This window comes from Atractosteus spatula, chromosome 9 (genome assembly GCF_055471065.1).
Source record: "Atractosteus spatula isolate fAtrSpa1 chromosome 9, fAtrSpa1.hap1, whole genome shotgun sequence".
NCBI classification, from domain to species: Eukaryota; Metazoa; Chordata; class Actinopteri; order Semionotiformes; family Lepisosteidae; genus Atractosteus; species Atractosteus spatula.
The window spans coordinates 44,531,525-44,554,359 of record NC_142714.1 but is presented as its reverse complement, the minus strand read 5'-3'; the positions used below and the strand labels follow the sequence as shown (position 1 = coordinate 44,554,359).

Below are 22,835 nucleotides of genomic sequence, written 5' to 3'. Positions count from 1 at the left end.
AGTCCAACCTTTCTTTCATTCTCTACAATTTACATTAGCAATGGCATTCTACATCCTTCCACTTATACATTGACCTTCATCTCCTAATTGAGTTCAGACTCTAGTACGACAGCTGAAAAAAATATACTTTTTCAATGCCAAGCTCATGAAAACGATGTATGCAACTTGTAAATAGCAGTGAGAACCATCAATTACATAACTTAATGTTTCTTCATGACAATTCTCAATCACAACAAAAATAGTCTGGTGGTAGCAATCATGGTCGATTTCTCAGCTGATCTGAAGACGCATTTTGCCTTCAGACCTGAATCACCGAATGGGTATTGTTTTATGAGAGAGTGTAGTGCTCAAAATATTTAAGCACTGACATTACCATAGAAGATACTTAATGTCTGAAAACCAAGACAAATATGGATACTGACTCAAAGTGACATATATGCATATATCTGGATCAAGGCTCCAGGAAAACAGGCACTCTGAATAACAGAAACCTAAAAATCCTTTCTTCAGGTGGAGTGTTTTTAGTTTCAGAGGCCTTTTTGGCAGCACCACTAGGTGAAGTATGCTACACAAAACACCTATACAGTTAAAAAGCCTTTGGGTCCATGGACTGTGAAAGTAAATATCAAAGGTCACCCACACCACTGTTGTTGACCAGAGGCAGGCAGTGTGCTTGTACCATATGATATCTCATGGACACAGGCAATGTTAATACTCTTGCTGTTTACTGTCACTGTCCAAAAGATCATATTTCCTACGGTCCCTCTCGCACCTGTATGAAATTTCACTGTTAGATGATGCACAATTTGATCAAACAGGGCAACTATATTTATAGGCACCACATACATTTACAGATTATCATTTATAACAATAAAGATTAACTATCATTAAAGCTCAGGGGGTTTGAATTTAGCACTAGTAATTCTAAGGTTTCACCTCTTTCTGATCCCATGGTGATAAGTTGGTACCACAGATCAATGAAACTTGATTTTGCCATGAACAATTTAATGTATATGAATTTGTGTCACACTAACTTGAAATACTATACCCTTTTAATGCCTGAAGGTATTTGTCAAAGCTACTTTTGGTTTCCAAGCATTTAAGAAGCAAAAAAAGGTTAAAATCAACTTTTCAACAATGATTGGAATAAAGAGTTTTCCTTTTTAGCTTTAAATGAGGTATTTTATAAAAAAAATATGGAACAAGAGGAGGCTAGGAACAAATCTTTTTGCTTATTTTGTAAATATACTAATTTGAAGTGTTGAAGTGACTAAAGCATGTACAGATTTTTTTAGAACTGCTTCATTAAAGCAAACACAGCGAGCTTGACAACATATAACACGCTAGTTTAAGATGTTCATTGAAGAAAAACAAACAGGTTTTTTTAAATAAAATTAATTCTGTTTCTTGCTGTTCAGTTTTCCATTAGATTAGTCAATAAAAAACAACAAAGTATGATGCATCATGTCTGACTAAAATTGCCTAACCTTGTTTTTCAGGATGTCAGTATATGAATTCTGAATTTTTGATTGTCAGAATTTTGTGTTTTTCTGCCAATGTTCTTGTGCTCTATATTTACCAAAAATATGAAAAGAATGAATGTACATTCTTTGAAAATTAAATTCCCTTGAAAACTATTTGGGAAAGAATGAATTACATAATTTTATTGTTAGTAATACTTTATTTTACTACTACCAATCCAACAATATATTTTTCACAATATCGCATTTTGAAATAATGTTCCTTTAACTACTGCAACAAGAAGAGTCTTTTATACCATCCAAAAACATTCTTTTGATTTTTTTACATGGTACCACACCTTTTTATGCATTAATGTAAATTATAATAAAACTTTCCTAAGAGTCACATTATGCTAAAGTGATCAATTTATTTGAAAAAAAATTTTTTTTCAATCTACATGTATTAAGCCTTGAGAAGAAATCATTTCATCCAGAAACTGCTGACCGATATAAGGAGATATCTGGAGTGCATTTGGAAAATTTCTTCCCAGCAGTGTTTATTATTTTCATTTAATATACAGTGAATTTCATGGTCTTTGAAAAGCTGTTTCATACAACGTTTTTCAGGGTATTAGTTTGTTCCTTTTCAATTAGTGCTCGCCAAATCTTGCTGGGATCATCAGAAAGTTTTGGAAGGTCTTTCAGTACTTCTCCTACAAGGCAAACAGAGCCCTATTGGGAAAGAAATAAACAAAAATTATTTGATGTTACTATACACTACATTATTCTCTCCTCTCACATGTTCTATACCCTTTTAGAAAACATCTATGATCTCAGAATTACCACTTTTTGGTTATGAAAATTGTATAACAACAATACTAACTGTTAAGGTTCTTCATTTTATGAAAGGATTATAACTAATATATTTTCTGTCTATCTAACAAGACAATGGAATCGTACAAGATACTACCACAAGTGCAAGACCTTAAAATAATAGCTATAGCAATTTGATCATGTACTTTATTTTCACAGCAAGTGCCTTAAAGACAAAAATAATCAGGATAGTGCATGTAATACAGATAATTAAATAATTGATGTCAGTGAGAATAATGTGCATGATACAGAGGGAGAGCAATGACTCAGATTAAATGTAATAATAAAGCAATGTAATTGTTTCCAGATTGCTCTACAACTCTTGCAACCTAATTAAACCCATATAAATCAGCACAGAACTAGTAATAAAAATCTATTCTGCGTGAATTCGTCAAACACTGATATTTAAGTAGTGTTAAATACAAATAGAGAGCAGGAACTGCTGCAGTTAATTAAATGAAATTACCCAGAAACAAAACTACTTTAACAAAGTAATACAACACGCATTGCACAGGTAATTGAATTCTCTTAAAGACTTGTTCATGTAAAATACACTGAGAAAAACAAAATTCAGGTACTCTATAGCACACTGGATGCCTGATAATATGTATTGCATATTTCCTTAATAAACTCTCCAAATTACACTCTCTGTAAATTACACTCTCTCCAAATTAAGATGTGCACAAGAACACGTACTTTGGTATATATGGGTCCTTCTATTTTCTCTTTGAGAAGCAGTGATTCAAGCTGATTTTTCTTTATTCTGATGAAAGTGTCTCTCGCAAGATCAGCTCTTTTATTCTGACAGGCGTGACATCTTGAAGGCTGATGCATCTTTGCTTCTATACCCTGTGTTCAAGTCACACATTACAGGCAGAAGGGTTGAAAATAAAATAAAAAAATCATAACATTAATTAAAAAACAAAAATGAGAAAATATGCTATTTAATAAAAATATATAATGATCTTGTTGAGTTCAGTTTTAGCTACAGATAACACATAATAAAGGAAAATCAATTTGTGTCTTTTATATCATTATTCCTTGATGAGAAATATCATTATACTAAATCCAATTAAAACATAAAATCATTCATTAATAATTAGACAGATTGATACTGTTGTTGCTTACTTGAATTGGGACTTAAGTAGGTCAACATTAAATATGTCTGATAATTATTAAAAACAATATAAAAAAATACAAATTGAAGTCAAGAACATTCCATGTAATCTTTATGCAGTAGCTTTATAATTATATTTTCAAAATGGTTAATAATGCTATTGTTCTTCGGAAGTTTTGAGTTTTAGTCTGTAATTTACATATTACTTTCATCTATAATGTTTTCACATTTACATTAAATATCATCTTCTTAAAACATTACAGAGCATTGTTATAGCAGTTCACTTGGGTCACTGCATTTTTTTCCAATGCTCCCCGAGTAAAACAGTAATTACTGGAAAATTCTGAATCATTGTACTTAATTAATACATTGAAATATCTTGTGAACTCTTCCACATACTTTCAGAATTAATTGCTTTGAATTCAGAATAATTGTACTGCTCTGAGTGGCCTTTATTTCAGGTTTTGCACCCCTGAAAATCTTGGACCAGTTCTAGCTTTGTTCACAAGTGCAGATGCACAATCCTTTGGAAGCAGTCAAATGAAGGTCAACCCTAATGAGCTGCTAGCAGAACTCTTACTGTAGATTCTACAGTACATCAGAATCCCTTTAGGCAGAGCATGTTGATCTTGATCTGTTTTTTAAGCTCTGTGACCACATGCCAATTAAGGTTAGAAAACAAACAATATGTCCTCTTTACTCACTGGATTGAGCTTTCATCACCTTCACACTAACTTAATTTTTTTTTTAAAAAGAGCTTGGATCACTGATTTTTAAGACTTGCCTTTCCAGCATCAATTCCTATGTTGCACAGGAAGAATGAGGACATGTGGATTTACACATCAATCAAAGTCATTCATCTGTTGACATTCTATGATCTCCACAGTGTCTTACAGGAGCCCAGCAAATGCAAATGTCACTATTTTACTGCACGTTGAGAGGATTCTGGTTGACTAACGTCAACTGTACCATGGTAGCATTAATGTCAAAACTAAAACTAAAAACGTAAAATTCAAGCACAAACACATTACATAGACCGAGTTTGTCAAAAGATCTGACTTAGCTTTGACTTTGGTTCCTTGACAGACAGTTAAAAAGATCATTGTGGAGCAAAAGGCTTCACAAACACTGCAAACAAAAGCACAAAGAATGACAAGTTACCTTTTTCATTGCCGCTGTGAAACTTTTTAGTCTAAGCCTCTCAAAGACCTGCTGGGGGATTACACAAACTAAGTGTTCCCCTGACAGCCCTGCTGCCTTCTGCATACTTATTTCCATGCTGCATCCGGACTCGTTTGGTTTCTGCTGTTGCTGAACATTTCTGATCCTTGTTCTGCAATACAACTTCAAAGCATCCCTCTCGTCTGGGCCCAGTTTTCGTACATCTGTCACAGTCAATAATTATACAGCTCTATCATATTACTGTGCAAAGGACACTAGTACACATCACTGGTACTAAAAGAACAGAGGAGCAGAATGTGACCCTAAAATAAAATGCTAGATACAGTATTTTCTTAAACGGATCTAAAGCATCAATGTATCTCTATTGACACTACTGTAATGCCATGTAAACGTACAAATATTATACACTTCATTGGTTACTTGACTTCAAATGCAGTTGCTGGAACATGGAAGGTACTCATTACCATGATACACATGAGTGCAGACAAGGGATTATGCGATTTTTGGATGGTATTGCAAACCAAATCTGCAACAACTATGCCTAAAAACACCATGATATGAGTGGGCTATGCTAAGATGAGACTAAAGGCAAAATCTAAAAGAAAAAAGAAAAACAAGATATAATAAAACCCAATGTCCTGACAGCCAATATCACTTTGAAATATTGTCTGTTATAGTTTTTCACTTACAATGTCTACACTCTTGACCCTATGTGTCTTTCAAATATAAAACCATAATTAAAAAAATGAATTATTTATAGGGATTCTAAATACCCCACTTTAATATTTTTTGCTCAGTTTCTTTTTCAAAACAGAAAGAGACACTTTCATCTGATTTCCTTCATTTCAATTAACATTCTTTGTTCCATGAGATTTGCTTTCTTAAGTTAAAATACATAAAAAAGTTTTATACGGTTTTTAATTTGATCCAAATTGGGGATAATGTGTCCCATTAGGCAAAGACATTAAAGCCTTGCCTAAGTAATTATTCCTAGTAATTGCTTTCTTCATTCTAATAATCCCTGGTGACATCACTTTAAAAAGAAGAAAATAAAGCATTTATCATTCACCACAGCAAATCCATAAAAGGAGAGATGAGGAAATTAGTCCTCAACAGGTGAAAAAATGGCAGTATTTCTAGATTTTCCAAACTGAGGAATAATATTTAAGTATGCTAAAAATCTCATATCTCCAGATAACCCTACAGCAACATTTACTTCTGTTGACTTAGTTGATTTAAATATCAGGCCAGAACTAATTTTGTGTACATTAGAAAGTATTCTTGACTTATTCAAACAAGAAACATATGCAACCTTACTTGTGTTCTTACATATAGCACAATATTATTTATACCCTATAATACTGAGAGGGTTAAAAAGAAACAACATTTATAGTACTTTAAAATGGTCATGTATAAGAAATATTTATTAATGGAAGTTAGACTTAATATTGCTAATTCCCTTGGATACAATACAGTCTTTAATCATGTAATGTTGTACCATTTTCTCTTTTCTTAGGACTCTAAAAGCCAGCACAAACCCTATGAAAGTTAGCTTTAACAAGCTACAAACATGCATCCAAACCTACCATTATTTTAGAAATAAGTAGACACTTTTCAAAACATGTTATAACTGTGAAAAGGCTCTCGCCCACTTTGATGTCTTATCTGAAAGCATCTAGTTGACACTTTGTTCTGTCTCCTGCAGCCTGACAGACAACACTTTTGACGTACCCTTTTGGGGAAGGATGTTTGATCGTTGTTTCTGGGATGGGCTCGACGGGGAGGCTTTATTCCTCAAAACCTGAATTCGTTTTCTACTGAACTCTTCTTCAGCTGTGATCTTGTTTTCGTTGTACTGCTCAAACTCTTCATCTAACAGCAAGAAAAGGACAGAGTCTCTATCCAGCTGATTCACTGTTACATGATTTGATAAATTAAAATGCAGCCAACAATGACTTATGAAGTTTCGATTTACTTTTGCAATTTTAATAACAGGAGCACTGATTTCTCATTTGGATGGCATTGATTAAGGCAATGAACTTTCATATAAGAACTTCAGTGAATGAACTGAGATATTGAAGGATTTATGAGTACAATTCTTTCTAAAATTCTTCTTAAACAGTTTAATCTTCGTTTCGATGAATAGCCCTTCAACAAAACAGTGTCCCTTTTAATTAGTTAAAAATCGTCTTTATACAACACTTTTCATTTAAAGCACCATATACTGTAGTGTGAATAAAAGGGGACACGATAAATGAAAGACCACATACATTCAATATAAAAACAGATTATACACATTAAACAAAAAAATAATTTAAAGGTAGAGCAGGCCTTACAGTACCCACCAGATTTATACATACCACCAATGAAACAGAAACAAAACCATTGCATTATAGTACAAGTTAAAGACTGAATAATTCCTATTACTTAACGAGTTCTAAAATCATCGTACAGTAATCATAATAGCATTGCATACTGCCCATAAATTATTCAATTCCAGAAAACATGATGGTCACATTTATCCAGACCTCTTAAGTGTTTCGTCATCTAATTAACCTTCAGAACACTATAGAGATTTCCAAGGATTTTTTTTGTTTTTTGTTTTCCTTTCCGATTAAAGGAGGTAAACATGGAAGACATTACGGTAAGTACTGTAGTAAAATGGTCAAGGTCAGAGAGTTCTCTGAAGACTGCAGGTAAATGATTTCTGACCTCCGCAAGTTGAAGGATAGCTATAAAATGCTGAATCTATCACTTTCCATTGTAGTACCCATTATTAAGAAATTTAAGGCTGCCAGGAAGAGAGGATGTAAGTGTATCATGAGGATGCACTTATCTCATGTGGAATCAAACAAATGCTACAGGAAGCCATTAGAAATTCATATCATAAATCGTAATCGTATATGAAAGTACGAATCTTCTGCTGTTCTAGTTGTGGTGGAATTTGTTGATCTCTTGCTGACCTTCTTTAATAGACCAAAACCCTAATCCTGGAGAGCTGTTATAAACAAATTGATTTTTACATCCGCATGGATTAAAATCTCAGGTGCTGTGGACTTCTCAAAAGCAGGAGAGTTAGAATGTTAAAGATTTACCTTCATATCCTCTTTCAGATGATGCCAGTCTTTCTCTCTGCGAGTCGAATCCTTCACCAGAGCAAAATGAATTGAATGAGTCACTCCTGTAACTCTTTGTCCTTTCAAATTCAGCAGAACAGGACTCATATGTGTCTCCTGCAAATCTCAAAGCTCTGCTACTGCTGCTGCTGCTGCTTTCGGAACTTGGCCACGTTTCAAATGAATCCTCTTCGTAATTCCCAGACAACTGTTGTCTTCCATTCTCCTCTGTCCCACTTGTCATAAGAAATTCCATTTAGCAATGCAGGGCAATTTGGCCATCTAGGAAAAATCCAAGTGAAACATATACAAACACAGGTATTTCTAATACTAATGTTGGAAGCAGAAGGCAATTGTGACTAAAAAAGACAGCGTTTACAACTATTTGATTTTTAAACTATTAAAGTCATTAGTGTTTTAAAAAATCAGTATCATCATGTATAAGACAACTCTTAAAAACCAAGAAGGTTTTGTTAAAACCAACAGATGTTTTTAGGTACTCCAGATGTTTACATTTGCATTCAATTTAAAAGCAATAAAGAAACAACAATTTAAAATAATTTACTTATAATAAGTGCTCTTAACACTGAATCAAGAACAGCATTATTAAACAGGCAGAACCTGTTAAATTAGATCTTAAGAAAATAGCTTATATATTATCTATAACTGGTACATTTATACAGAAACCTTTGCGTTACTTTTGTAAGAGCACTACAATGGTACCATTCAAGAAGGAATGTCCCATTACCTCATATGGCCTTAAGATTTTCGAAAAGATTTCTAATATTTTTAGCCATATAGCAGTGATGATTGTAATACTAACCCACAAATGTCACCAAAAAAATGCTAATTTTATATGGCATTTCAGCAGCAGGTTAGGGTTAGGGTTTAAGCAAGAACTAGTCATTTCCTGATGCATTTCCCGTGCTTTAGAATGCATTTGGAAAGCAGGAAAAATGCTGTTTTGTTGTTACCTAGAGAATGAAATTTGGTCGGATTTTGTCGTTTTTGCTAAGCCGCGCGCCTGTCGCTCAAAAATGGTCACAAATCCAAAGGTTGAACCCACACTTTCTATGTTGGGGAAATTCGCTTGTGTTTTCAATCTGAATCCAAATCAAATCATATTTTAGCCATATAGCCGTGACGATTGTATTTGTAACATACAATCAAGTATTTACAACATGCACTGTTCAGTTTATAAACGGTCTACTTGAGATTTAGGGGCTACATAAAATCAGACCATCCATAGTGTGCGTAGGTTTATACAAAAGACTAGAATTACCTTAAGTTAATTCACTCGAAATATCCGTAATTAAAATGGCTCGATAAGTCAGCAAAGTACTTAAATAGTCTTATCAAACTATATTTAATAACATAAATAAAGACAAGACATTTAGGACTAGAAGTAGGAGTTTGGGGATATTAAAATTTTAAAGGTTTGTCTACGAATGGTCGGTATAAAAAATTAACACAATATAGGGATAAATAATCCCATTAAACCTTTCAAATGTACAGTACTGTAGTCGACTGTCATCAAATGCTTCTCATTCATTCATCCTCGTCCTGGTGAGGGGTCTAAATATTAGAATTAATTCTTGAAATATTTGGGGGAATATGCACTAATCTGGTATCATGACTAGTCTAAAACGAAACCACATGCCACTATTTAACTACTAATTCTAGCTCCTTCTGTACGCGAGTCTTGAAAAAAATCTCCAGAGTTATAAAACTATGTCAATTATAATGTTTTTGAGGACTGTTTTGATATAAGATAATGATTAAAACTTACCAGTGGTGGCCATATTAAAGACGCGTTGCCATTAGAAACGAAAAAAGTCGGCCTTTGTGCTACCAAAAAATAAGTTTCTACTGCATCCAGACGCTACGGAACTAAGTTCCTATATGCTTAGACTGTAGTGAATAATTTCACCACCAGGTGGCAGCACATACTTTAGCGCGAGGTCTCACTTTGGTGTTTCACCTCGATTAAGCGACTTTGATTAATAACTTTGATTTTTTAGAATGGGCTACATTTTATATAATACATTTTGTGCTTAAGGAAGAGAGTAGGACTTATTTATCCATCATCCAGCATTATACTTCTGTCTTGATTGATTAAATTTGTCGCAATTAGGGAGTTGGACCATTCCAACATTGAATAGCTCTTTCGGGTAAGTATTAATAAAATATCGAATAATAATAATAGTTTATTTTAAAAATGCTGTCATTAACATTATCTATTTTGACATTCTTGTTCGGTAATCTTAATTTAGCAACACTGTCTTTCCACTCTCGTGCTGTGAATATCCATCAGAATCTACAACACAATACCTGCTTTTAGCAATTTATAATGAATTCAAAAACTTAAAGGTTTCTATAGCAACCTTTCAGGATCTGGTATTGTTTGTCTTTTCAGATTAGCTCTACTCCATAGTGTACACCTGAACCACACATACTGCCCGAGTAAATCACAGTGATACATATTGTTTTACAAAATGTGGAATTGGACTTCAGACAAAGTGAAACACTTCTGACATTTTATTGCAAGACTTTTAGTTATTCTCCAAGGAATAATATATTTATTTAGGCTTATTCAAAAGCCAAGCCCAGCAGAGGTAAGATGGTTGGTTGATATCTGAGTTTCTCAGGTTTCTGCCCTTTGGACACTCCAATTCAGCCTGTAACATGAATCCACAACCTACAGAACCAAAGTACATGTTCAGTTTTGTGAAACTGAATCAATATGAGTCATGTGAAGTCTGGAAAGGTCAAACCATGTGAAAGAAAAAATCCAAATTGAATTAAATTTTCTTCCTTCCCAACAAAAGTTAAAATAATTTTACTGTCAGGGAAGTCAACATCAAAATGGCCTCTCGGCTCATTGCAAACTCTAGAGTAAAGGTTTTCAAACATGTAATAATTTTGGTTTAAAGATTAACACCCTTGTATATGTATATAGGTCATTATAGAATATTTACTGGAAACTCACCGCAACCTCTTTGTTAGGGAACATGGGGCACCTTCCTCTGTCTTCTTTTGATCTTGATCTCCTGAGATTTAGGAATGAAAAGAGCCTTCAATTTAAATGTTATTTTTTCCTGCCTGGCTTATGCAAAGCTGGTAACATGAGATATTGTTGGTCACAAAGGAAGGGCTTTGTGCCTCAGAATGAGATATATTTCACATTTACCAAGACTGTTGTTTTATTTTTTTTTCCTTGTCTCAAAAGTGTCACTTCACAAGCCTACTTCAGACAAAAGCTTGCATGCATAACCACCCCAGATACTAAGAACCCTCCTTGTTCACAAAGTCATCTTTTGAGCAGGATTTTTTTAATGTGCAAAGAGTCTTGTGGAACTTAATAATTTATTGGAAAATTAAAGATAGCTTTGGGATAGACCCACGGTTTTTAGGCTGGAATAATACTTTCAAATCAAAGTTCATAATAATCAAATGGTGGGATTCATAAGAAAGCGAGGGTGCTCTGTAAAGTTATTTGGTCTGTGAATTCATTAGTATTGTGAAATGACCTATTTTACCCAGTTTTACCTTTTCTAAATGTTTTTCTTAAAGTATTGTATTTTGAAAGTAATTATGAACATACCTCAGGTAAATTTCTTACCTCAGCTGTATCTTTTGTTCCTTAAAACATTTTCCCTCTTTCACATTTACCTCAACTGCCATTACAAAATTCTGTGACATTTTCTTTGTTCCCAAACTGCTCGGTCCAACTGCAAGCATTTCTTAATCTTTCACGAGGTGGAACTACATCCTGAGGAGGCAAAAAGAGGGTTTAAACCCAGCAACATAGACACCGAATATTAAATATATTGCAGACTTCCCTAATGACAATCAAAACAATAACTATTTAAGCTTATTGGCCTGGTCCTTCAAGTCTTTTACTTTAAGAGTGGAAATGTTAAATTTCATATAACAGAACATTGTATCTTGCATTAAGAGATTTTAGGTAAAGGAGGTAAACCAAAACATGTCATGTCATTTGCCAAACCACTTTATACCATACAGTGTCGCAGGAAGCCGGAGCCTACCTGGCAAGGTAGGGTACACCCTGGACAGGCTGCCAGTCCATCACAGGACGAGTGCAAGCTAGTCATACGTGGGGACAATTTGGAAGCCACGCTAAAACGCTGAGGGGGGAAATTTGGCCCGGACACTGGGATAATTTCCTACCCTTATCGGGAAATACCTGGGAGAGTCAGGACCTCAGTTTAACGTCTCAACCGAAAGACGGTGCCTACTATAGTATAGTGTCCCCGCTACTATACCAGAGCGTTAGGACCCACACAGACTGCAGGGTGGGTGCCCCCCACTGCTCTCACTAACACCACTTCCAGCAGCAACCATAGCTTCCCAGGAGGTCTCCCATCCAGGTACTGACTGGGCTCATTCCTGCTTAGCTTCAGTGGGTAGCCAGTTGAGAGCTGCAGGGTGATATGGCTGCTGTCCAACCACAAACATATTCTTTAAAAAATGTAACTACTTTTTTACATTCTTAAGAAGGCCGGATTACAAAAAAAATGAAAACAGCTGAATTGATAACAGAATATTGCCTGTTTGAATGGAAGACAGAAAAACGGACAAAAAAATTCTCTGTGAGACCAGCTATCCCTACTGTCATGATGCAGTTAGAAACAGTTCATTATCTTCATCATCTTAATGGAGGAGATTTTTCCAAAATGTCCAGACCACAAAAATATTGTCAAATCTATATTTACTCATCCATCTAAGCTCAATAGTGATAATTAATTAATAGTGATAATTAATTATATTTTCTTAAGAAATGAAATTCAAAGACATCAAAACACGCTGCTCTCACTCAATGAATGTGTACAATGAACATACTGTAATCAATTGAGACTGACTACCTGTAAATTCTCTGCAGTCCAGTTTTCATAGCTCACAAGTTCTCGAAGAACAATTCGTACCTACTCTCTGGTCATTTCTTAGCAGTTATTACCAATTAGGTAATCAATTCAATGAGAAGTTATGTTGTCAAACAACTCTAAAAGGAAGGGTGATAGAGACAACACTTACAATCTTTACAAATAATAAAGATATATAAAAGCTGTATTGTTTTGAAGCGGGATTATTTTTATTTGAAAGACAGATCCCCTAGAACAATTTGCTGGTCTTCCATTAGATGTTGTGCAGTAGTTTTCTGAAGAAGACCTGTCAGGACTAGTTCTTGACAGCCAAATACTTACACAGAACGTGAAAAAGAACATTTCACAAAGCCAAAGTTACAACACTATCCAGTGTACTGTAAATATAACTACATTTGTAGCTATAGTGTATCTACTATACTTGATATTTTCAAATAATAATTATTGAATTCTTGCTGTTCTTTTGGTGTCATGGTGAATAATGAAAATTAAACAAGAAAATGTATTACAATCATGTTTCAAAGTGCCAGAATACTCTAGGGTTTTTTTTTTAATTATTAGAACATACTAAAATGAGGAAGATTACAAACAAGAAAACATCTAGAACCATCTAGGTTGCTTCACTGCTTGTAGCTAATTGAGCTGAGTAGCTAATTAATTAACTAATGTTATATTTCAACCTTTACTTATGTTGAAGGAGAAAGACATCAAGAGAGACACACTGATAAGCTTAATTTTTTGAAGGCAAGAGACTGACTTTGATCCCCCTTGGAAATAAAAATTATACAACATATTGTATTTACGTTATTAGTTTATGTTTAAATTAACAAGCCATACAAACTTTCTTCATACAAAATGTCTTTAAATCAGAAATTACATTTTAAGATTTTTAATTTTTTTCTTCAGTATTGTTGTGTAAGAACATTTCATCCCAACAGCCTTTTCTTTGTCCTTCCTCTTGATTACAGTAAGATTGTTTTTGAATTACCTCACATATAAATGAGCCATGGAAATATTCATTTGTGCAGTAATGTATCCAGAGAGTGGTGTGTTATGTTTTCTTGGAGTGCCATATAGGCCACACAGTTATAAGACCTACTAAACACTCTAACTCCACTCCCAATCCTAGACTCCTAGTCTATATTTTAGAAAAGCATTTAAAATGATTTATAACAGCCTCAAAATGCTGGATTTCTGCAACAGCCTCCCATCTTGTCAACACCGTCGTTAGAGGACAGCTCTTTGGAAAACAAAGATGAATTTGCTCTTAATCTCTCTCTTTCTTTGTTGCAGGTGTTATAGGGGGTAGGGGCTGGAAAGTGGTCTAGCCTGATTTTCTTAATTGCTTGGGAGGTTCCCCACGGATAGGCTGATCATCATAAGAAAGGAGCTGTGGCTTCTTAGTTTACAATCTGATAACAGAGAAAATCTAATTGATAGAGTCTGAATAGTCTGAAACAAAAACAAAAGTTTTTTTTAGAATAGTTAATAGCAGCATTCAGAGTTATAACCTTTTAATTTTGTAGTAATTATCTACTTGGGCAAATGTGAGTTATGATGTCAAGAGCAGCATATGGGTAAAGTATTATGGTTTATTCTTCTGGTAACTGCAAAACTGTAACATATTTGCTATACTTGAAGTAGTGTGTTTATTACAGTGTGGACAACAACTGAAAATGAGTAAAAAGGCACAGATTGTTATATCTGATTTATTCATTTTTCTCCTGAAAAAAAGTCTACAAAGTCAACATGATTATTATTATTATTAATTATGTTATTTTCATCAGTACATAAATTATTTTCTAGATTTAAAGGGTACTATAAACTGTCTAAATGATCATTCCTTAAATGACATAAAATAAAAAAAGTTGAAACTTTGTGTAATTAGCAGAGATTAGTAAAAGGTATACTTGTGTAAATAGTTCCTTTCTCTAAACTAGCAAAGGATTAGCATTCAGCAAACAATGACAGTCAACTCTAAACAATGGGAGGTATAATGGTAATTTTACTCTGCTAACTAGCTCTGATTACTGCATTTAGAGACACTGGTTATAAGCCTACAAGCACATACCTTTAAATTCTGTTAATCTGCTAATTGCTTAAATATATTTCTATGTTAATGAACCTACTTTAGGAGACAAATTCTGTATTGGCAGAGTAGATGCAGAATTCTAAGTACATCAAATTACAGGCTTAGGTGTGTCCTTCTTGTAACCTAATTGAGACAATTAGTTTTTAGTTAAATTCTATGTTGTATATAGGGTATCCAAGACATAGAAGGAAGTGTAGCACTATATACTGTATCAAAAAGAGTAATGAGGCCAAGGAACAAATGCTACAGGAATTTTTCAGGAACCCCTGAATCTATACAGGTCAGACTTGTCAAAAAACATTCCAAACCACCAAATGCTGATGTGGACTATAATTCAATACTGTAAAATGAACTTCAGAATTTATGTGCAAAAGAAGATAGGTTTTATGGAAAACTTTATCTTTTGCAACATAGTCTGGGATGTACCTATAGGAATATCAGTATCAGAAATTACCATGACACCCAAATAAGGCTTCACAGCCAAAACATTGTGTTTGTTTTCTTCTCTTTTCAGCATGGAATAAACCTTTACTTGTTCCTTTGCAGCCTACACATGCTGACGTAGCTACCTATTTGAGTGGTTAATGATTGCTGTCTTACCTAGTCTGTTGGAGCATCTACAAATAGGAAAAAGTATTTTCAGTACTAAAGGAGCAAAAGGAGCATTAGGAATTAAATAAAATGTATCTGATTTGACAATTGTAAATTTCTAGATAATGAAATGGAAATGGCAGATGTGATAAACACGTATTTCAGTCAGGTTCTCACTAAGGAAAAAGTAGACATTGTGTCTCAATGCAAGACAATGCAACGGAAAAAAAATTCTTTATTAAATAGTGTTACCCTAGAAGAAGCAGTAGTATTTTACCAGAAGAAGGACTCAAGGTAAACAATTCTTTGGGTCCGATGTCATGTTATCAATTGTACTCAAAGAAATGAGAGATGTTATTTAGAAGACATTGATGCAACTCTGGCTCTGTGGCTAAGGATCTGCGCCTGTGGCTGGAAGGTTGCCTGTTTGTATCCTGCGGCCAGCAGAGGAATCCTACTACGTTGGGCCCCTGAACAAGGCCCTTAACCCCAACTGCTCCAGGGGCACTGTACTGTATAAATGGCTGACCCTGCGCTCTGACCCCAAGCTTCTCTTCCTGTCTGTGTGTCTCATGGAGAGCAAGTTGGGGTCTGCGAAAAGACAAATTCCTAATACAAGAAATTGTATATGGCAAATAGAGTGATCTTATCTCTTCCAACAGTCACTGAAGTCAGGAATAGTACCCATGGACTGAAGAATAGCTAAGATAGTGGCCATCGATGAAAAAGGGTGATTAAACTGACGCAATTAATTTTAGACATATAAGGCACCAACATTACAGCAGATAAGAGATGTAAGAAACTGCTTCCCCAATTTAATTAAGGGGAATTTTAGATATAAAGTTAAGCACTTTAGACATACCCAGAGCAGAATACAGCCAGTGCAGTGGGCATAAGAAAAACAATTCAAAAGGTCCTTCAATGATCATGTAGTCTTGATCCTGTTTAAAACTTTAACATTTAAGTAAATACCTCCTACAGTAGTGTCACCAAATGAGGACAATGAATTGACAATTATGTCCAGAGGAAAGACTAGCAACTTCTGGTCCACCAAGACCACTCAGTGTATTGAAGACCCTACTTAAAATGCTCCATAGAAGTACTAATTTAACTATCACAATGTTCTAAAAGAACATTGAAGATAGAAGAAGTTACATGGAAGTACTAAGATGATTTACCTAAAATAGCGGACAACCAAATGAACTAATGGTAGATAAATCAGATGGCCGGTTCTGAGGTACAATGTGAGTTTTATTCTCAAATGCATTAGTTTGGCTATAGTCTGCAATTGATATTGACAAATGTTACAGGCTTGCTAAATATCTTCTATTGCCTTTCGAAAATTGGTCTACAGAAATATATAGTTTTAACAGATGTGCCAGCGCCATTTCACTTTTCCACATTGAAAATGACACCATAAAATAAACAAGACAGGCCCCAGATTTGCTCATCTCCCCTGCTGAGTCCAAGCCATTCTGAACCGTTTTGTTTGTACAGTTGGTTAACCTGACATTTTGGGTTAGGCAGCTGGAGACTGAAAAGGAAATAAAGCACCTGTTTGCATCTCAGAGGGGCTGTCTTGTCTAGAAGCACAGCTCGAGCCTGCAGTCCCACTAGACACTCAGAGGCAGACAGTGAAACCTACCATATCAAATTACTTTTTTTTCTTAATCCCTCAAACACTGTCCATCTTCATTCTTCTTTAGATTGGCACCTTAAAATGTAATGGAAGCTCTAGATTAGATTTCTACAAGAATGACCAAAATGAAAATAAAACCAGTTTGGGATTTCAGACTCATCTAATGAAATACATATTGACTTGGAGAAAAATGCATTTACTGTGACAAAAACAAACTAGCCAAATCATTACAGATGTACAATATTTTTTGCAGTTCTTGTTAAATTTGTTTAAAAAAACGAAGTATAACTCTGAACTAGGTTATTTAGAACAAGTAATAGGTTTATTCCATGCTGAAAAAAGAAGAAAGAGAACACAACGTTTCGGCCGTGGAGCCTTCTTCAGGTGTCTTATTTAGATGTCTTTATTTAGATGTAGCTTTTCTATTGACTCGAGGATTAAAAACTATGTTTGCAGTATTATAACCTTTGAATATAAGGAAGGGAATAGATAAAAAAACAGCGATTTCCTAGCACGCAGTTCAGCTTTAAGAGACGGGAGAGCAAGGACTATTCTTATTCAGTTGTTAATTAGGACGACGTAATACAACTGATATTTGTGCCCTACAGTTTAAGCACATTTACAGGTCTTCACCATTTACAGTGTCACACGTTTTAACCTTTTAAACCCTTATCAGACAGAAACTTGTTAAATTAATCAACCTATCAATCACTCAGATGCGAAGTGACAAAACAGGGAGACAAAATAGTTACTCTGTGCACGTTAAATGATTGCATCATAAAACCTAATTATTTTCTCATTTGGTTACCTGTAAATGTGTAACCAAAAGCAAGACCTCTTTTGAAAGAGAAAAGGAAACATTCTTCAAATCTAAGCATAGTTATTATCTTAGCCTTTAGTCGTGGTAACATGTAGTAAAACCTATCAAACCCACACCTGAAACCCACAACTGAAGAAGGCTCCACAGCCGAAACGTTGTGTTCTCTTTCTTCTTTTTTTCAGCATGGAATAAACCTATTACTTGTTCCTTTGAAACCTATCATTGACCATTATAATTATTAACCAGATATTGCAATGGTTAAGTTTGTCTTATTGATTTATATTAATTTTTTGGGCTCAAAAGTAGATAAAAAATGTAATTTACTGTAAGACCAAAATCCCCGAAGAACTTTCAAAAGTTAGGAAATCTGATGAAAAATAAATTCAGCATGTCGTGTGTAAATGAATATATATATACATTTAAACGTTCTTAAGCAATCGCACCTTTAAGGACATTACAGCCATCTTTAAAAATGCAGCTTTATCAGTTGCATTACTGATAATTTACGATTTCATAAGGAACGTTTGTCATTTTAGACTGCTTACAATAGTAAATTACATCCTTTCTATGTATATACCTTCCAGTAAATTTCTGTTACTTTACGGCAAAGGACTTTACTGGTTACGTGGAGACACGCACAAGTCTGGTCACTGTGCTTTATTCAGAAGATTATCTGAGCAAAGAATGCCTAACGATTGTATTTAATTGGGCTGAAAAGCATTCGTGCTCCTGGGCTCCTCCCACCATTGAGAGGAGAATGTTACGGTGGGCTGGAGCGGTGATAAAACCTGTTGCAGGAGACCCCAGCGGTGTTATATCTCTGTGAGTCTATGGTGTCCTGGGTAGTCGACTCTTTTCCCGCTTATTTGAATCTTGTTTTAGCCATTTACTGTATCATTGCTTAAATGCTTCTTTTTTGTTTTTAGCTTTAACTGTATTCTTACATTTTGAACCAAATCAAATTTAAAAGTTCTGAAGGCGTTTTTTTTGTTCTGTATGAACGCAGAAATGTCAGCCTCGCACCTAGTATGTGCCTTAGTGTTCCTGACTTCAGGACTGAAGCCATACGGAGTAGAAGCTACCGGAGAGTATTGTCACGGGTGGGTGGACGTCTACAACGTTTGGCACAAAGGTTTCCAGTGTCCAGAACGGTTCGACGGCGAGGAAGCCAGGTTTTGTTGTGGAACCTGCATCTTGCGTTACTGTTGCACTGCAGTGGAAGCAAGACTGGATCAGGGCGCATGTGATAACGACAACTTCTTCGAGTTTGAATCGGATGATCCTGCCAGTAAAAACCCACCGCAGTGTAAGTTCATTTACTTTGTGATTATTGGTTGTCGGTTTACATGTATCTCTGGCATTATGTTTAAACTATTTTGATAGCATTTAGAATAACTTTTTCTTTTGTCTCTAAAGAAATCTTATACTGTTCTGGACAGTCAACAATTCAAAGCAATGCTTTGTGGTTGTTGTAAAGGTATTGAATTACATTGACTTAGCCAAGATAAAGAGAATGTCGTAGAGCATTGCAAACACTGCTATTACTGACAGTATGGTTCTGTCTGTACAAACATAAATATTGTATTGACTTTTGCCCATCTTGTTTTCCAGTGCCAACATACCTCCCCTTCCTCATTGTTGCAAGTGTTTTTGTCTCCTTTGTCATCATTGGCTCTTTCATCGCTATCTGTTGCTGCCAGTGCCTTAGGCCCAAGGCTGAAGACCGTCAGAACGGCCCATTGCCAATCCAGAGCCGTTTGCTTGAGTCTGGGCCTTCTTCTGATGCCAGGACCCCCTCTCGCTACTCCAATGCCAGCTCAAGCTCTACTAGTAGGTGTTCCACAGGAGGACGTGCTCCGAATATCTGCACTGTGGGCACAGAGGCTACCATGAACATGTATATGTCCACAGCAAATGGATTCCCAGGAATAGGCTCTCAGTCTCAGCAGTATATGCCTCCTACACAGACCTCGAGTCAGTTTCTCCAACCCCCGTACCTAGGTTATGGGATGCCACCGGAACATGCCATGCTGATGAACCCATCTTACATGGAAAACCGAACTGTATACGGCCATCAGCAGGCCCATTCATTCCAGCAGGCCCCGATGCACACTGAACAGTTATACTCCGGCGTTCCAATATGACTTGTTCTCAAATTATGGTTATAGAATTGCATTGCTAAGCAGGGATGTTTGAAATAAGGTTTAAATGGCACATTGACCAGTGCCAGTGTAGAAGTATTCACATTTTAGTGAAACTACTGGTTAATAAGTAAGGGGACTCTTTGGAAAAACTAAGATGTCTAAGATTTAGTTTATAAATATTTTGTGTATACATGGAATCCTGCATTCCTAATGTTTACCATATATTAAAAGGTGTTCACTGAGTTTATCACTGTTAATGGAATCAAATTACATTACAGTTGCCTTCAGTTAGGGGTCTTTGTTGTTTCTATGTTTCTATGTAGAAAAAGCAAAGACATACATCTAATTTCCAAAATGAGTGTTTAGAAATGTGTTTCATGATGCTACTTTTGATATATTCAAGAATCTCTTGATTCTACCCCGCATGATGTATCTTAAAAGAAAAGTGGCATGTGGTAAAAATTTTCTCAGTACAGATCACTTAATGTTGTTTTATATAAAAACAAACATCACAAAGGGCTTTTGTAATTATTACTTCTGGAAAAGGAGCGTTTTCTAACTTTAGAAACATTTTTGTAAAATGCAAGTTTTTCACTGTTTTCAGTGCTCATTACTAAATAAAAAATGAAAAAGTCACAAAATTTGAGATTTTATTTTCTTCTACCTCAAAATAATTCTTGAGAATGAACCTATACTGAAAGATGCAAATTGCATGAGTGTTTAGATGAACAGATATTGTCTCGCAGGATATTGCAATACAACAAGACCCAAACAAATAGTTCCAGATTTTTATATACTGTTTGTTGATTTTTAAATTTGCTTTCTTGAGTGTCATAGCACTATGCAATAGCAATGCATGCTGCTTTACATTTTTCTTTCAACTTTAACTTTATAAAAAGACCCCGTTTATTGTTTGGGTAAATGGGCTACGCTCTTTATCTATGGAATTTTAAGTATGGCAATCGGGTGTTGTGAATGTGCTTTGTCTTAGTAAAATACAAGAGATTTGGACATTTAAAATGCAATTGTGATGCAACGAAGATGATGACCCTACTGTGGGGGTTGTCTCTGTCAGAGGTAACAGTGGGAGGGAAAGTAGGGAGGAACCCAGACTACTATCTCCTCACACCCAGAGTGGCCTGGAATAAACCAAATAAAGAGGATTGTGCTAATCTCTGAGAAATGGCTCTGGGGAAGTGTGAAAGAACCCCCAGCTGTGTGGATGTTAAAGCAATGAAGTAAGGAGAAAATGAATTCCAGGTGAATATGCAGTGACCATTATCAACATAAGTGATATCCAGAATTTCTTACTGCCCTTACACAAGGTACCAAGTATTTACACATTACTTTTAATAAATTCAGAAAACATTATTTTTAATACTAACTAGGTTAATATCACATACATCATAAGCACTGGTCCTTATTCTTGAAAAGCATGTATAAATAACATTGTATCAAAAAAATAAAAATAATTGTACAATTAAATTGTTATTTTAAAAAAAAGATTGTCTTGTTACCTTGTGTTCAAAAAATGGATGCTTATGGGTCATTTGCATGGGCAGCATAGAGTCCTCCTAGACTATAGATTAAAGTCTTCTTTGGATTTTGAATGAGAAAACTTGCTTTCAATTATTTGAATTTAATACGACTTTTATAACTTTTTTTTCTAACTTGCAAAACCAATAGCCAAATTATTGGACTGTATTGTCTATATATTGTGCTGTATATAAATCGTAGTTGGTGAACCATTGCTGTATAGTGACATTATATTTTGTATTGTAAATGCTTATTTCTGCAATATGTGATACAGTAATCTGTTTAGATAAAAAATAAAACATTTATATATCCTTATTCTAAATTTTACCAGTGCTAAATTGGAAGCAATTTAGGTTGAAAGGTTAAAATCTTAGTGAGTAATGAGAAGAAACTTCTTCATGGTGTTGTAACTTTCTTTCCATATTTTTCTTTGCAGTAAATTATTCTTGCTTTTTAGAATAAAATCTGAGCAGTAATATCAGAACATATTAATTTTATCATTGCAATAAAGGTATGCACACCTCTGCACTACAAGGACTCAGGAACTTTTATAATCATAACAATATCATTTCAATTTCCTTTTTAAATTTTTATATCACAATAATGCATTGGTTTGATTTTACTAATTTTAATTGCCGTGTAAGTTGGGCTTTTTAATTGCCTTTACCCAGACTGATAAAACTATTGCAGATTTTAAACCAAAGTACTTGTTGATGAAGATTTTAACACTTTTAATAATGTCTGAGATGTTCGTGTGTGGGCTGCAAAACTTAAATTGATTTTTCGAAAGATTTACCCCTTCCAATGTCACACCTTTAGATTTAGATTACAGTATTTAAATTCAGTTTTCAAATGCCTGGTTCATGTTTTAAACAAGTTAAACGATTTACTGATTTTGGTATCTACTTACTTTAACATTCACACGTATGCTTTACACTAATTACATGGTTTATGTTTTTCTTGACTGTCTAGACAATGAATTTTCATCAGTGCCATTTCACAAAAAGAATTCACTTCTTGTCATACCCCGCAATTAAATAGAAGATGAGAAATCACTGGATGCAAAAATAATTATGGTTATTTGCCATTTTTCCACTTAGAATATATATAGAAAATTGTAAACAGACCTTCAGAAAATTAAATCCATAATTTAGATAAGCTGTAATTAATAATTATCTAAATTAAATTTAGCTGGTTTGAGCACCCCTCAGAATCTTTCATTTGCAAAGTATATGGTGTGGAAAAAAGTAAACAAATTATCAGAAATGTTTAGGATAAATCATAAAGGATTAAGATACTTAGTTTTCACACAGTTCCCAAAACTGTGAAATGTTACTTCATAAATTCCCTGAAGAGTAGAT

The 22,835-nt window shown here is 34.7% G+C and overlaps 2 protein-coding genes across 2 annotated transcripts; one reads left to right on the top strand and one right to left on the bottom strand.

Moving 5' to 3' along the window:
- Window positions 1-1,661: 1,661 nt before the first annotated feature.
- LOC148828628 (uncharacterized protein C8orf48-like) lies at window positions 1,662-9,634 on the bottom strand. Its single transcript, XM_088925656.1, has 6 exons — window positions 9,538-9,634; window positions 7,728-8,030; window positions 6,364-6,504; window positions 4,612-4,835; window positions 3,030-3,182; window positions 1,662-2,192 (listed from the first exon to the last, which is right to left on the bottom strand). Exons 2-6 carry the CDS (start codon window positions 8,002-8,004, stop codon window positions 2,070-2,072), a joined length of 918 nt encoding a protein of 305 aa, XP_088781782.1. The 5' UTR covers window positions 8,005-8,030; window positions 9,538-9,634; the 3' UTR covers window positions 1,662-2,069.
- An 8,365-nt stretch (window positions 9,635-17,999) lies between these two features.
- Window positions 18,000-19,938, top strand: shisa2a (shisa family member 2a). Its single transcript, XM_088925724.1, has 2 exons — window positions 18,000-19,100; window positions 19,406-19,938. The coding sequence occupies exons 1-2, from the start codon at window positions 18,791-18,793 to the stop codon at window positions 19,936-19,938; spliced, it is 843 nt and encodes a 280-aa protein (XP_088781850.1). The 5' UTR covers window positions 18,000-18,790.
- The last annotated feature ends 2,897 nt before the right edge of the window (window positions 19,939-22,835 follow it).